The 16036-nt window shown below is 46.1% G+C and overlaps 1 protein-coding gene across 1 annotated transcript in view; it reads left to right on the top strand.

Moving 5' to 3' along the window:
- The window catches only part of GLT1D1 (glycosyltransferase 1 domain containing 1), a 472314-nt gene that overhangs the window by 63550 nt on the left and 392728 nt on the right, over nt 1-16036 (top strand). The window contains exon 2 of the mRNA XM_069215368.1: nt 15667-15815. Coding sequence (XP_069071469.1) covers nt 15667-15815 — 149 coding nt within the window. The remainder of the gene's footprint in view (nt 1-15666; nt 15816-16036) is intronic.

The following is a 16036-nucleotide window of genomic DNA, read 5'->3' as shown; positions in this document are numbered from 1 at the left end:
TTGTCCTCCCTGCTACTGTGATCATGTTGTTTATGTATCCGGCTGGCTGAGTTTGAAGTTTCAGAAGCACACTCGCATGACACTGTAAAACTATTACAGTTTCTTAGATAACCAGACAACTTATTGTGTTTGTTTTCTCTGGTGGCAGCAGCACAGATGAGAGGAGGACCGCCATTAATCTCCATAGATTTTTAGGCCAGGCTTGGCAGTGCAGCTTTCACCTGACTTTGTAACCTACATCAATATTATTCTGCAGTTCTTTGCTTCCATACAAATACATATCCATTCCCGTGCATCTCATTATCATACAAAAAGAACAGGTGATGGGTGGAATGCTGAACAATGTCAAACATTCACTGATCTGGGCTTAAATCCATTTTTTTATTGCTTGCAACACCATTCCAGTTTGGACTCAGTCATATGCAACTCAGTCTTGACCCTGCTCTGCATGGGAACAGCCCATCCCTAACTGCCAGGCCAGGTCCTCCCTGGACTGGAAACAAGCATGCTGGGACCCGTTTCGGGGTATCACCCCTCATCATCCAGGCTAGCTTGAATCTGGTGACCCACATCTACTCATACCCTTCCCACTTAGGCTGACAAATGCAAAAAGAATAGATGATGGACGAAATGCTGAACAATGCAAACAATCACCCCAGTCACAGATCTGGGCCTAAATCCATGGTTTTTATTTGGCTCATCACGCCATTGGGTATGCCCAGACGTGGGTCCTGGGCTCACTGTGCCACTGGATTCAAGTTAGCCTGGTTGGTGATGGGTAATACCCCGAAACCGGTCCTGGATGCTTGTTTTCGGTCCAGAAAGACCCTGCCCTGGCGGTTCTGGCTGGACAGTTCTCGTAGGCAGCAGGATCAATACGGATCTGCAGGTGGCTGTGTCCAAGCTAGGGTGCCTTGGTGGGCAAAAAACAATAGATTGCGATGCGGCCTGAGTGATTGCCAGTGGCTGAGATTAATTAAAGCATTCCATCCATCACCCTGTTGTTTTCACATTACCACACAACATTCCCTTACAGCCAGACCCATTGGCATTGCCGATGCTTGTTACTTCTTATCGCTGCTTGCATTTTATTTTCTGAAGGATTAATTCCAGGCTGGGGCTGTGATGTGCAGCTGAAGTTCTACCTCGTGTACTGTTTTATTAAGTGAAAATAAAACTGTTTAGGAAAGTTAACGTAGTGCCAAATTAAATCATTTAATATATGTGAAGCCTTAAATGAATTGTGGAAATTGCTAATAAACTGAATAGAGTAGGTGTGCTATAAAATTAAGAATAATTTCTTTAGCTGAGCGACTCTCCTAAACAAAATAGCATTCTTAATATGAAGTTTAAATCGAAATTGAGATTAATGAGAATGTTAATGGCAGTGTGCCTTGCTTGCGTGTTCACATCTGTTGAATTGTAATGAGAGTAAGACCTGGTAGGGATCAATGTCTTAGTGTCGCTAACTCGTCGTTTTAGGTCTGGTTTAGTCCTGGCTTTGTTTGTCCACCAATCTCATGTAATAAAAACATTAGAAATTAAAAAAAAGTTAATGTGCTTACCGGGAGGAGCCTTCTTCTATTGGTCTTAGGGTGACCACCCGTCCGTAAATTTCACGGACTGTCCGTAATTTCGCCCTGCTGTCCGTTGTCCGTGATGAAAGCTTTAACGGACGGCATTTGTCCGTAATTTTAGCTTTCACCTAAAGGGCAACGGAGGCAGGGCGAAATTACAGGCAGAGGAGTTTCCCCAGCTGGGCTGGAAGGCAGGGGGTCTCCTGTGCTCTGAGGGAGGGAGGGGCAGACCGATAAGAATAGGCCTTCTTGCCAGGGGGTCTCCTTCCCTAAAGACATGCAAATGTGGGCAACTGGTAAATCTGCAAATACAAAGGGGCTTGAAAACCTGCATTGACTTTACTAAAAGGAGTCACTTGAAGTTTTCTGGTGGCAAAGATATTTTTTTCAGAGAGGTATTGTAATGGTGTTCCAAGGTGAGCTGTGGAGTGTGTGGTTTTAATGGAGTGTTATAATTTTTTTTATCACTAGGTATAAACTGTATATTATTCAAATCTGTATTTGAGAAGCACTTTTTATTTATTTAACCAAAATGTATTTGCGCATTTTGTAGCAGCTTTTATTATGATGTAATTGTATTTTTCACAGTTCTTTCAGGTACCACGGTTCCTCATAGTACTAACAAACATTGGCAAAGCCAATAGGTCTCATCTACGAAAGAGTTAATGGCTTTGCTAATGTGTTTTAGCCATTAGCCATGTTATACACCAGAGTAGCTGCTGTACAGCACGGCTTAAAGCTAGTGGCATAGTGGTGTGGAGTGGAGTAGACTAGCATAGGAGCAGTGGCGTAGAGCCCAGTGGTGCAAAGTACAGTGCAGTGGGGTACAGTGCAGTTGTTTAGAGTGCATTATCGTAGAGTGCAGTGGTTTAGAGTGCAGTGGCATGGAGTGGCAATGGACAGAGTAGAGTGGCATAGAGTGCAGTGGAGTAGAGTGGCATACAATAGAGTAGCAGAGAGAGCAGTAGTGTAGAGTGGTGCAGTGGCATAGATTGCAGAGTAGACTCACATTGCAGGGAGTGCAGTGGTGTAGTGTAGAGTGGTGCAGAGTAGGGCAAAGTGCTGTAGAGTGGAGTGATGCAGAGTAGAATGGCATAGAGTGCAGTGGCATAGAATGCAGTAGTACATAGTACATTGGTGTATAGTATGGTGGTGGAGAGTGCAACACTGCAGAGTAGAGTGTAAGTGCAGTGATGTAGAGTGGAGTAGAGTGGCACAGAGCAGTGGCGTAGAGTACAATGGTACAGAGTAGAGGGCAGTGGCGTACAGTGCAGTTGTTTAGTGTGCATTGGCGCAGAGTGCAGTGGCATAGAGTGGCATGGGGTAGAGTTACATAGAGTGCAGTGGAGTAGAGTGGCATACAATAGAGTAGCAGAGAGCGCAGTAATGCAGAGTGGTGTCATAGAGTGCAGAGTAGACTCATGTGGCATAGAGTGTAGTGGTGTAGAGTGGCACAGAGAGCAGTGGCATAGAGTACAGTGGTACAGAGTAGAGGGCAGTGGCGTACAGTGCAGTTGTTTAGTGTGCATTGGCGCAGAGTGCAGTGGCATAGAGTGGCATGGGGTAGAGTTACATAGAGTGCAGTGGAGTAGAGTGGCATACAATAGAGTAGCAGAGAGTGCAGTAATGCAGAGTGGTGCAGTGTCGTAGAGTGCAGAGTAGACTCATGTGGCATAGAGTGTAGTGGTGTAGAGTGGTGCAGAGTGGAGTATTGTAGAGTGGTGTAGAGTAGAGTATAGTGCCTAGAGTGCAGTGGCATAGAGTAGAGTGCAGAGTTGCAGAGTAGAGTGTCAGTGCAGTGGTGTAGAGTGGTACAGAGAACAGTGGCATAGAGTACAGTGGTGCAGAGTAAAGGGCAGTGCAGTTGTTTAGAGTACACTGGTGTAGAGTGCAGTTGCATAGAGTGACATTGGGCAGAGTAGAGTGGCATAGAATGCAGTGGAATAGAGTATATTGGTGCAGAATGCAGTAGTACAGAGCAGAGTGGTGTAGAATATAGTGGCGGCCAGTGCAGTGTTGCAGAATGTCAGCTTGCAGTGTTGTAGAGTGCACTGAACTAGAGTGCAGTGGTCAGAGTTTTATAGAGTACAGTGGCGTAGAATAGATTGTTTCAGAGTAGAGTGCAGTTGCATAGAGTGGAGAGGTGCAGGGTAGAGTGCAGTGGCATAGAATGCAGTGGCACAGAGTGCAGTGACATAAAGTAGATTATTTCACAGTAGAGTGAGGTGGCTTAGAGTGGAGAAGTGCAGGTTAGAGTGGAGTTGCATAAAGTGGCATAGAGTGTGATGGCATAGAGTAAAGTAGTGTAGAGTGCCGTGGCATAGAGTGCAGAGTAGATTAGAGTGATGTACAGTGTATTGATGTAGAGTGCAGGGGCATAGAGTTGAGTGTTACAGAGTAAAGTGCATTAGCATAGAGTGTATTAGCTTAGAGTGCAGTGGTGTACAGTGCAGCGTTGCAGAGTGGCAGAGAGTGGAGTTGTGTGGATTAGATTGGTGTTGCCTAGACTGGAGTGGTATGGCGTGCAGACGAGCAGAGCGCAGTGGTGTAGAGAGGCGCAAAGTGCAGTGGCTTAGAGTGGAGTAGTACAGAGTAGAGTAGAGAGGCATAGTGTGAAGTAGCATAGAGAGCAGTGACATAATGTAGAGTGGTTCCGAATGGAGAAGAGAACAGTGGCATGGAATGGCATAAAGTGGAGTGATACAGAGTAGGGTGCAATTCTGATATATTCTGAAGTCTATTTAAATGTTGTCATGTGATAGAAAAAACTCTTTCCTAACCTCAGTATCCAGCAAGATTGTTGCATAAATCCTCTCACTTTGAAGTCAGAGAAAGGAAAGTAAACACTAAGGGGGTCATTCTGACCCTGGCGGTAAATACCGCCAGGGCGGAGGTTGGCGGTAGCACCGCCAACAGGCTGGCGGTGCTCTGCCGGGCATTCTGACCGCGGCGGTACAGCCGCGGCCAGAAGCAGAAAGCCGGCGGTGTACCGCCGACTTTCCGCTGCCCATGGGAATCCGCCATGGCGGCGCAGCTTGCTGCGCCGCCATGGGGATTCTGACACCCCATACCGCCATCCTGTTCCTGGCGGTTCGCCCGCCAGGAACAGGATGGCGGTATGGGGTGTCGAGGGGCCCCTGGGGGCCCCTGCAGTGCCCATACCAATGGCATGGGCACTGCAGGGGCCCCCGTAAGAGGGCCCCACAAAGATCTTCACTGTCTGCTGTGCAGACAGTGAAAATCGTGACGGGTGCCACTGCACCCGTCGCACCCCTTCAACTCCGCCGGCTCAATTCTGAGCCGGCTTCCTTGTTGACGGGGCTTTCCTGCTGGGCCGGCCGGCGGTCTTCTGGCGGTCGCCCGCCGGCCCCGCGGGAAAGCCAGAATGACCGCCGCGGTCTTTTGACCGCGGAGCGGTCTTTCGGCGGGAACCGCTTGGCGGGCGGCGACCGCCGACCGCCGCGGTCAGAATCACCCCCTAAGTTCCCACCGAAGACAGAGCCTGACATTTGACTTTGTTCTTTGAATGCACAACAAATATGATGAGATAAGAACAAGATTTACAGGCCTGTTTACAGAAAGGGAGCACTCGGCAGGATACTGTAAATAAGGTTTTGGCAAGGGAAGGGACAAATTCAAGCTGCATGGCCTAAAACAAATAAAGCCAGCAAATTGAAAGCAACAAATTGTGAGTTACAAACAACAAGGCCAATGGCAAGCAACGGGCAGAATGCATTCACAAGGAAGCACTATGAATTTACTTAGTGACAGCTGTGGGATACTTTGTGGGGAAAGTCCAGTATTTTAGACCATATCTTGCAGAGGTTTGGCTACATCAATCACCCAGGTAGTATGACAAGAAGACCTGGAGTGGTTTCCATGTTGCAGGATAGGTCTGTACACCCATTCTATCAGTTTGCCACCATTTCCTATGGTACAGAGCTTCTGGCACACCTCTTGTAGGGTTAGTGCTAGGTAGCAGACATGAAATAGGGCATTTAATGATTATTTAAGGTGGTTGTAAGTAAGGAGTGGACCGGGGTGAAGATGGTAGTCTGCCACAAGGGTTTGGAAATTTAGTAGCTCACTGTTCAGAAACAAAGTCCCCAATTTTAAGACACCTGCAACATGCCACTGATAGAGTTGCTCTGAGCACAGCCATCCTATGCGAGTGGGAAGGCTTAGCAAAGGTAGTGCAGGAGCATAGGGTTTCTCCGTGTCACTGAGTTTACAGGTTCTGGCAAGGCAAGATAAAGCCATGCATGATAACCCCGGATGGTGATCCATAAAATGGTCAGTAGGAAACGATGAGCAGTGCATTAAGCCTTCCTTAAAAGTCTTTACTGGTAAACCCCATCTCATGCAGGGAGGTGGGCAGAAAGCCAGTGAGCCACCCATTGGACATCTGCAGCTGAATAAAAGCATTTTAAGTCCAGAAGATCTAATCCACCCGCAGTCACAGGTAGCTTTAGAGTGGAAAGAGCTCCCGATGGCGCCGCAGCGACCAAATCAGATGTGTGGCCTGTCTGAAGAAGGAATGAAGGACGAGCAGGGGAAGGTTTGCAAAATAATACTATCATTGGGGTAGCACCCCATCTTCACTAGTGCCACGTGGCCTCTACAGAAAGCAGAAGAGAAGACCAAAAAGCAAACTGGGCTTGGAGGGACCGTTCGCTCTGCCGAGATTTCCATCCTGGAAATCAGTGTAAGAATGGTAGATATTAATCACTAGGTATCAAAAGGTAACTGGTTCCCAGTTCAATCTGAGATCTAATTGCGTATGAAGGTGAAAACAGTGCCATATGTTAAAGAAACACTAATTAAATTTAAAAACTTGTACATTTTGTTTGTGCAATTTACATCCCAAATATTTTGAAGATTCTATGTGTACTTGACACTTAGGGATAACCCAGATCTCTAGTTTGGATTTTGCTCAATTTCAAAACCATATAAAGACATGGACTAAGCAGGCAATTGCCTTGTACAACCTTGCAAGGGGTCTGGCCCCTGCTCCCCCTTCACAAGCACTAACAGCGAACCATTGCACCAGAAGAGTTTGCCAAGGTGGATGGGTGTTGATTATTCAACCACTTGACAGTGCCCCTTCTGTTTCGCTCCTGTGTGCAGACAACTCCCCAGGTACCCAATACCTTCAAATAGTCTTGGTGGACCCATCTTCTCTGATTTTAGGAATTGTCCCACCTTGTTATTCTCTTCTTTATTTATCCAGTTGTTAGCAACAACCCTTTGAATTACTTGCCGTGGATCTCCCATTTGATCTCGATTTCATCCTACTCTTTTATTATCTTTGATTGGTAGTCCGGGCTCCCATTCCTGGAATAAATGTAGAGTCCCAGACATACACTCTAGTGCTGTGAAACTACAGACAAGTTATGGGTACTTCACATCCTGTCATTAGGTGTGAGACTGTTGCCCACACCGTCTGCCCTGGCTCTTTAAAAAAAAATAGGTTGAAAGTCCATGGGCGGTTGGGGTAAGCCAGATGTTTTTGTTCAATTTGTTTAAACTAGCATAAGGTTAATTACCTTAATGTTTCCCAAACTGTTTGCCAGGGGTTTTGAAATGTTCAGAAACATAATCAAAATGTTGCTGTTACTTTCTCTTCAGGAAAGATCGGGTAGATTTGGGTAGGGGTGATGGCCTTGCCGTGAAGGGCATTAATTTACTACTGAACAAGGACGTAATGTGACACCTGAATGTAGCACACCAGGAGGCAATCACAAAAGGTCCACAGTGAATAAATAGTGCTATGTTGAAAAAGAGTACATAAATGCACTGACAACATAGTGAGACATGGCCTCTCTTGCGTGTGTCTGTAAAACTGACGTTTGTTCTTGAATTTTTGTCCTGAATTTTGACCCTTTGTCCTGAATTTTTTTCCTGAATTTTGACCCTTTGTCCTGAATTTTTTACAGTCCTGTCCAGAATTTGCCTCAATGCCAGGTGGTCTGTTCCCCTGTCACTCTTATTTCAGCTTCTGCTTACCCCAGCATGTGACAGTGAGTCAGCCAATTGCATTCTGTTGGCGGGCTGACCTGTGGGTAACTGCATTTTGGTTGATTTTGTGCACTTTCACTTAAATACAACCACACCTCGGCGCCAGAGCTTACTTAACCATTGTTTTCTTTCTTTAAATTCTTTATCCTTTTTGCATTTTTTAGTCAGCTATGTGTTTTATGTCTTCATGTTACAGATGTTCAAAGTCATATTACCTTTCCTCTGCACCAATAAAATCCTATTTACCAGTGATGTGCGTTAAAACTTAAAAGGCGTTTTATTTACCTGTTCTAAGTGCACCTGCTCGCTTGGAAGGCGTGCTCGGTGTGGCTTGCGCCTCGGTCAGTGACCTCGATGAGTCTCTCTTGGAAATCTTCCTCCAGGAGGACAAGTCCCCCTTTCCACCCCAGAGCCAGAATAGGATGGCTTGAGGTTATGCAGAGGACTTGAGTGGAGCTAACTTGAGCCTCTTCGGAGTAAGCGAGACATGTGTAGTTGTGACTGAGCTCACCTGATCCCATTTGGAAGAATTCAGGGAGAGTAGGAGAACCCAGTAAAGGCTGGGCAGGAACCTCAGGAACCTCAGGAGGTCCTAAAGTCGCAAAACAGTTGCAACAGCACTAAGGACCGAGGCACTTAAGGTTCCACATCCCTCCTAGTAGGACCTCAAGAACCCTCATCATCCGCATCAGATCTGGTCATAACGACGCGCCAGAATAAAACATTGTCACTGTTTCTAACCAACAATCCTGTGGCAGATTCAGGGTTCAACCATTTCGGAAACCCCTTAAAGTTTCCATAAATGGGAGTGACCTATGTAGACCAGAGGTTCGTGGTAATTCATCATAATTGCAGAATGAATGTTCTACGCAGGCCTCAGAGGAAGAGAATATTTTACATCAACCATTGATTTTCTAGACCTCTTTGGTGGAGTGGAGACCCCACTAAGTAGATGAAGAATTTTATGTCTCCGTAGGCAGACACTGCTGGTTATGCTAAATTCATCAGACATTAAATGGTCTAAGATTCAGAATAATTTACCTTTCTGTCAAATCCAGTGTGGAGTTCAGTTGAAAGTTAGCTCCATCTACGATTCAGGATCATTGTGCTCTGTTTCACAGCCAAGGAAATGGCATTCTTCCAGTAACTCTCTCTTCCCAAATCATGCATTGAGTGGCTGATAGCTCATGGACCACCAAAGATTATTTACATCACGTTATGATCAGTTGCGTATTTCTTCAAGATGGTTGGGTTGGTGATGTTCCCCAGCAGTTTGAGGCTGATCCTTCGGTTAGGTGCAGGAAAGAAGTAAATTAATGATTGTTGTTCGCAGGCATCCTTAATCAAAATAAATTCCAAGAACCTGTCTCTCCATGTCTCTTACCCATCATCTTCTGATGTTTCATTGATGTAGGCAGGGCTTCTACGCGATGGCTATACCATTGAACATACACCGGGCTCCAAGCTCCTGTTAATTGTCTTTAAGATTGCTGGGGTTCTGATCCCTCCGGAAGGCTCTAAGGAAGGTCATGCAGAAGGTGGAATAGCCACCACACTGTCAGTGCAATATTCCTGGAAGGATGGTGTCTTCTCTCATCCCACTGATGTAGTTCAGAACCTGAGGCTTCATATTTTTTCATTTCAGTCTCAACACCTGCCGGGCAATGCCCTTTAGTATTCAATGCCTGTATTCCTCCGCAATCACAATGCTGACAACTTTGAACCTTACTATGGGAATATTTATTTTATAGTATTATTTTATTATTTAAGTAACAAGCTCTGTTTCAGTGAGAAAGATGGTAAGGCCTTGACTCGTGTAGTTCGAGGGCAAGGAAGGCTAAACTTATTTTACAAATCACTTGACTGAAGATATTTTAAGAATACAGTTTACAACACTTCTGGATCAGTTCGATATATAACCTCGAGTAATGGACCTCTTTATAGAGAACAGACTCAGAAATATTACGTAAGCTTTGCTCCCTGAGGCCCTCAGTCCTGTTTCAAGTGCTGTGCCTCAAATTCACACTGTCACTCTCCTTTTTTGGTCATTTTGGCCAATGAATCAGAGATTTGTTGGGGCCATCATTTGATCCACTCAAAAGGGGCATGAGTAACAGGACCTTTGGAAAACAAATATTTTTTTGTTCACGGGGAAACATAGGTGGTCATTATGAAAAGGGCCTTAAAAGGGCAATACTTAAATTCAGTTTTAAAATAAAAATTGAACACTGTCCCCATTATTGTATTTTTATTATTTTAAACATTTTTAAAACATTATATTAATATGTGGAATATTGTGTGACCATACTCTGCTTTGCTGGCATCAGCAGACGTCTTGATCAATACATTTATGATTTAGGAAGCACACACAAGCTTTTGTGCTGTGTGTATGCTGCCCGCAGGCCTTTTCCTGGTTTAGGATGGTGAAGATTGTACCTCTCCTGAGCTGTGGATGCTGTTTTGAGTGATCCCGTCAGATGTCCCACCCACACTATATGCCATTCCTGCCTTTGGTTACTGCTTGTAGACCCTGTATGGCAGAGGAGAAGTACCTCAGATCCAAGTTATGCCTTCAGTGCCTCGCAGAGAGGCCTTTAAATCCTCTTGGGGGTCCCTACTGCTCAACCAGTATGCCCATCCTTACGTGAGCTAGTCAAGCCTTGTCGAGTACGCGCTGGTGGCCTAGAACTCTATCCACACTTTTTGGTATTCCGGGAAAGAGGAACAATGGTAAGTGGTGTCCAGCCCACCCTTGAAATATTCTATCAGTCTCCCCCTTGCTACAGCTTAAAGTGTCCCTCTAGTGAATGGAGTCCCAACATGTCTCAAAAACACAACAGAGGGACATTCTAAAACCTAAAACCCAACGAGACATCATCTGACTGAGAGACATTCTGAAATGTGAATCCCAAGGAGACATCAAACAGAAAAGGCCTCCTAAAACCTGTGCGGACAGCAGAGGAAAAGGAGCTTTGAATTGTGAAAACCAAGGAAACATCATCAACAGGACAAAGTGAATCTCTATCAGAGAGCCACAAAGAAAGGGGCATTCTTAAATGTGAAGCCCAGCCTGACACCATGTATGTATGCATGTATGCATGCATGCTTATGGTATTCCACAAACAAAAGGGCATTCTTACATGTGACGCCCAGCCTGACACCATGTATGTATGCATGTATGCATGCGTGCATATGGTATTCCACAAACAAAAGGGCATTCTTAAATGTGAAGCCCAGCCTGACACCATGTATGTATTTATCTATGCATGCGTGCATGCTTATGGTATTCCACAAACAAAAGGGCATTCTTACATGTGACGCCCAGCCTGACACCATGTATGTATTTATCTATGCATGTATGCATGCTTATGGTATTCCACAAAGAATGGGGCATTCTTAAATGTGAAGCCCAACCTGACATCATGTATGTATGCATGTATATAGCGTGTCTATCATATGAACCTAGCTGAAAGGCAGCAGAGCACACTCAAAGATGAGCATGCTGAGTATCGTTAGTACATTATGATGTAGTTTTCTCTAAAGAGGTGTATATTGAACTCTTCCTTCAATTATAGTAGTGTTGGGGTGGGCGGGTCTGATGGGTACAGCAATGTTTTCTAGATCCTTGGTATTTACATGGAAAAGGTCTGCTGTTTTGTATTTTCTTTATACAATTCTCAGTCTTCATTCTGATGGTGTCCTCGCTGCAGGTGTGCCGGGAGCCACCAGAGATGGGCAACTTCTCTGAAAGACAAGCGTGGGTGCCGGTCATAATGGCTTTATAAATGATGCAGCTGGCTTTGGGCCGGAAAGGGAAGCCATTGGTGTTCCATGGGGGTGGGGTGGGTGTCAGTGTCAGTGGTGTGTGTCGGTGTGTGTGTGTGTGTCTTGCTGCAGCAAGTAGGTGCCCCTACCTGGTGGCAGTGTGGAGTCTAGGAGACAATGGATTGGGACTTTACCATGGTATGAACAGCAGTTCTGAACTCGCTTTCTGGAACAAATGCTCTAACTTTCATTAGAAGCGAGAGCCGGTTCCAGGTCATCTTTGGTTTTTGGCATTGTGTTCCTTGAGGGTCAGGTTGGTGTCCAGAGTGAATCCAAGTGACCTGGCATTCAGTAGAAGTTGGGGTTTGAAGCCATCATGGTTCATGCCACTGAGCCACGTGAGCACTGTATCTTGTTTATTGTTCTTGGTAAATAAAAGGAATTCTGTCGTGGTCACATTGAGCTTCGGATAGTTGCTGGGTATCCCGGTCCTGATGGTGTGCTACCAGTGTATGTGGTGTTGGATGTCTAAAGCAGTGGAGTTGTGTATCATCGGCGTGTTGGTGAATCTTGATACTGTCATCTCCAAGCACCTCCATGTAGAGGAGGCAGTATGGAGCCTTGGGAGACTCCACAGGTGACGGGGATCTCGTGACCTGCACGTGCCCCTGTGAACAAACTGGTGAAAGTTGGAAAGGTAGGAGGAGAACCAGTGAAAGACATTACTGGTGAATCCCGTTCGAGACTCCAGGGTTCGTATGAGTGTGGGATAGTCGACTGTGTTGAAGGCAGCTGAGAGGTCCAGCAATATTGGAAGGCGGGAGCCATCATCTGTGAACAAGGAGGCCTTGTCTACGATGTGTAAGGGAGCAGTTTGCGTGCGGCAGCGCGATCTGAAGACAGGCTGGTAGTCATGCTGGAGATGGGTAGCACTGATGTGGTATTTGGGATGAACATAGGCTGATGTTTCATTGATCTTGCCAATGAATGGTAGATGAGTGATTGACCAGGACTAGGCGAGGTTTTCAGGGTCTAGTGTAGATTTCTTTAGGAGTGCGGGGATCTGACCTAGCTTGAGAGCTTCTAGTTAGATACTGTGAGTAAGGGAGGGATTGAGAGTAGTAAGAAGGGTTAAGAGACCATCTCCAGAGAGGGAGAGCTTTGGTGAAGAATGATTGTTGGATGGCGTCTTCATAGCAAGTGGTTTTCAGGGAGTTGAGTATGTCAGACACGACCCGGGAGAGATAGATGTTTCAAGACGAAAATCCATCAAAGGTACATTAAGCACCTCTTTGTGGTGTCCAGATGTGACCCATTGGGTATAGGTGATACTTGATAGCGCCTTTTAATGTCACTTTAGGGACATTGACTTGTATAACGTCATCATGCAGCATGCAGAACAAGTAAAGAATTCATTTTGTGGCGTGTGTTACATGACTGGTGAATACTTTTATTAGACACCAATGGTCCATGCCAACCCCAGCTGTACATGATCAGGGAATGTGAGAAGTGAGGGGCGACGGCCGACTCTGCGGATTGGAGTGCGAGTGGATTGCCTCTCCATGATTCTGTCTGGGCACCTTTGCTCATGGGGATTTCTGTCACTTGTGATCTGTGGGTTTAATGAACGTAGGTGGCTTCTGTCCCCAAAGCAGCACTTGAGCTTTCATTTAGTGCCTCCTGTGATTTCAGAGGGAAAAGGCTCTTTATGCGCTAGCTCTGTTTCGTCATCATCGTCAATTTTCGTTTATTTCTAATCAAACTGATCCATGAAACAATGTTGCAAAGCACATAAGCTTAGATTCACTGCAAAGCGTTCCAATATAGACATTAAATAGAGAGAGAACGGCCACAAACCATGAGGACTATTGCGTCACCTCACAACCGTGAATGGGGAAAGTTTAGAAGCAAAATACATTGTTGCATCTGAAGAGGATGATGTTGCCAACGTTTGATCTCCTAACCCTAAATTCCTAATCCTAAAACTGCAGCTTTTCATTGAGGGACGTTAACAGGTGTGGCTGAGCGAGGAGAACTGTGTCCACGGTTATGGCAAGAAGGACTCTGTCTTCAATTTCCAGCTTATCCCAGCCTTCCTTCTTTCCATGCCCCCCACGGCCCCTCTAGTGGTGAGACTTGCTTCCTTTGGGAAGGCGTGGGATTAGCAAAACCCCCTCCTCCTTTTGGGCCGTGTGAATGGGACAAGTAGATGTGGCCTGTAGAATTGTTCTAAGAGTCACACCAATAGTGTTTTCCATTCTGTGGGCTCAGACTTGTCACAATGGCATGTTGTCTTTGGTGTGGGTTTCTTGAATTCACCAATGCTCCACGTGGTTGCCTTCAGAGGCGTTGTATAGCAGTATTTTTTGTCTTTGGTTTCTGTCTGCGCTGTACTGTTCTTCATTTTGGGTCTCATGGACACAAACTTGCCCTGATTTTTAGATTTCCTGCTGTCCTCTACTTGAGACAGATCTCTGCATTCATGTCATGTTTCTCTTGTTTTCAAACCTGTGGTTCATTTGCCCTTGACGGGTATGACCTGGCCTGGTGTCATTGCGTGTGAATGTCTCCCTCACTTGCTTGTCTCCCTCACACCTTGATTCCTTGTCTCACTGTGTTCTGCTACCCCAAAACACAATTTTCTTAATTCGTTCTCCTTTGAACTTTCCTGTCTTCGAGGCACTTGGTTCCAATGCATCATTGATGGATAAATGTAGACAGACAAAAGAGGCAGTTAATCACCTGCCTTGAAATAAATCAGCAGAGTATGGTACAGCCCTGTTGTTTGTAGTATCTGGGGGTAAACTCAGCTGTCTGTGGTAAGAGAGAGAAACATCTCTGGTGTCTGCACCAGCCAAGAGCTCAATCAGGAGAACAAGCAATGTTTGTCCTATCAGTCATGAAACTGGTCTTCCTCTGCTGCCTCTGGCAAGTGAGGATTAGCTGTGGTGTCTGGAAAAAGAATCTGGAATTAGATCTGAATAGGCAGGTGAGGGGTAAGTCTGCCCGTGTCAAGTGATAGGTAACTCTGCTGTTCACAGACGGTGGGGTAGCTTTGCCGTCTGTGGCAAACAAGGCAATTGCTTTGTAGTCTGCTCTGGTTGATGGATGTCAGCTAAGCAATGGATAACTGTGCTGCACATCCTAAGGGAGGCCTAGCTCTGCTGTCTGGGGCATGTGGGGAAAAGCTCTGTTGCCTGTGACAAGTGAGTGAGTGACTTATTTATACATTTTCCTGTTACAAACAAAATGACTATAATACACTGATAGTAACAGCACTAAGGCCCTCATTCCAACCCTGGCGGTCATGGACCGCCAGAGTGGAGGGACACGGAAGCACCGCCAACAGGCTGGCGGTGCTTCCAGGGCCATTCTGACCGCAGCGGTAAAGCCGCGGTCAGAAAAGGGGATCCAGCGGTTTCCTGCCGGATTTCCCCTGGTCCAGGGAATCCTCCATGGCGGCGCTGCTTGCATGGGGATTCCGACCCCCTTCCCGCCAGCCTGTTTCTGGCAGTTTACACCGCCAGGAACAGGATGGCGGGAACAGGTGTCGTGGGGCCCCTGGGGGCCCCATAATGATTTTCAGTGTGTGCTTTGCAGACAGTGAAAATCGCGACGGGTGCAACTGCACCCGTCGCACCCCTGCAACTCCGCCGGCTCCATTCGGAGCCGGCTTCATTGTTGCAGGGTCTTTCCCGCTGGGCCGGGGGGACGCCGCCCACCAAAGTCAGAATGACCCCCTAAGTATTTTTTACAATATTAGTTTCTGCATACTTTTACTCAGGGATCAGAAAACGTCCACATACAAATGTACATTAAATAAAAAAATGCCAGGCATTCTCTGTTGGTACCAGTCTGAAGAGTAATTGCTAATTCTTCGTGGTCATATGTTTCGGCCATATAATACTCTTCAGTAGTAGCACTTCTTCAGGAAATTCTGCTGGACTAATACTTGGGCACAGGGCAAGGTAAGCAGCCGCAGCCCAGAGGAGTGTGTTCTCTCAGTGTAACTGCTGGACCAAAATCAGGATATCCTAATCTCACAATAGTAGCCTCTTCTTAGAATGGTGTCAGGGAGTGTAGCAAATGTTGCCTGGCTGTGGTTCTCATCACACTAAGCAACCTAAAGAAATCATGTTGTGTTGGTTAAAATGAAAAGCAAGTTCATGTTCCTTGTAAAGTGAATCTTTATTGCAAGGTGACTGTCTCAGGATCCTAAGTCCTTGATTAGTAAAGAGTTATTGTTGTTGTACAGTTTTCCTGGATCTAAAAGCCTCCAAATGTGTGTATGTTTCTTCCCACCCAGAAGTCACCTGGAGGCTGCAGGTCACTCCTGTGTCCTGAAAGATGCCGCTGCATTTTGTTGCCCATCTGACGTGGCAGACCTCATCGCTGATGGCGAGTTTGATGCCGGACTCATTATTCATCTTTACAAAGGAGGACGACTTCTGCTGGGTAATCATCTTTTGTTTACATGTAGAAAGGAAGAGCTTTATGTGTACTTATAGACATGTGGAGGTGCAGATGAGGAGAAGAGATCCCTTGCTCCAGAGGAGAGATAGATGGAGGTGAGGGTAGACACCACCGGTGTTAAGCGCTCAAGCCTCGGCCCTGGTCGCTCACGTTTGTGGCTCACACATGGTCCTCTGTTGTGGACCAAAGCACCATCCCTGCTT

The sequence above is a fragment of the Pleurodeles waltl genome, chromosome 11, assembly GCF_031143425.1.
Source record: "Pleurodeles waltl isolate 20211129_DDA chromosome 11, aPleWal1.hap1.20221129, whole genome shotgun sequence".
Lineage (NCBI taxonomy): Eukaryota > Metazoa > Chordata > Amphibia > Caudata > Salamandridae > Pleurodeles > Pleurodeles waltl.
This window is presented reverse-complemented; position numbering and strand designations above follow the sequence as displayed.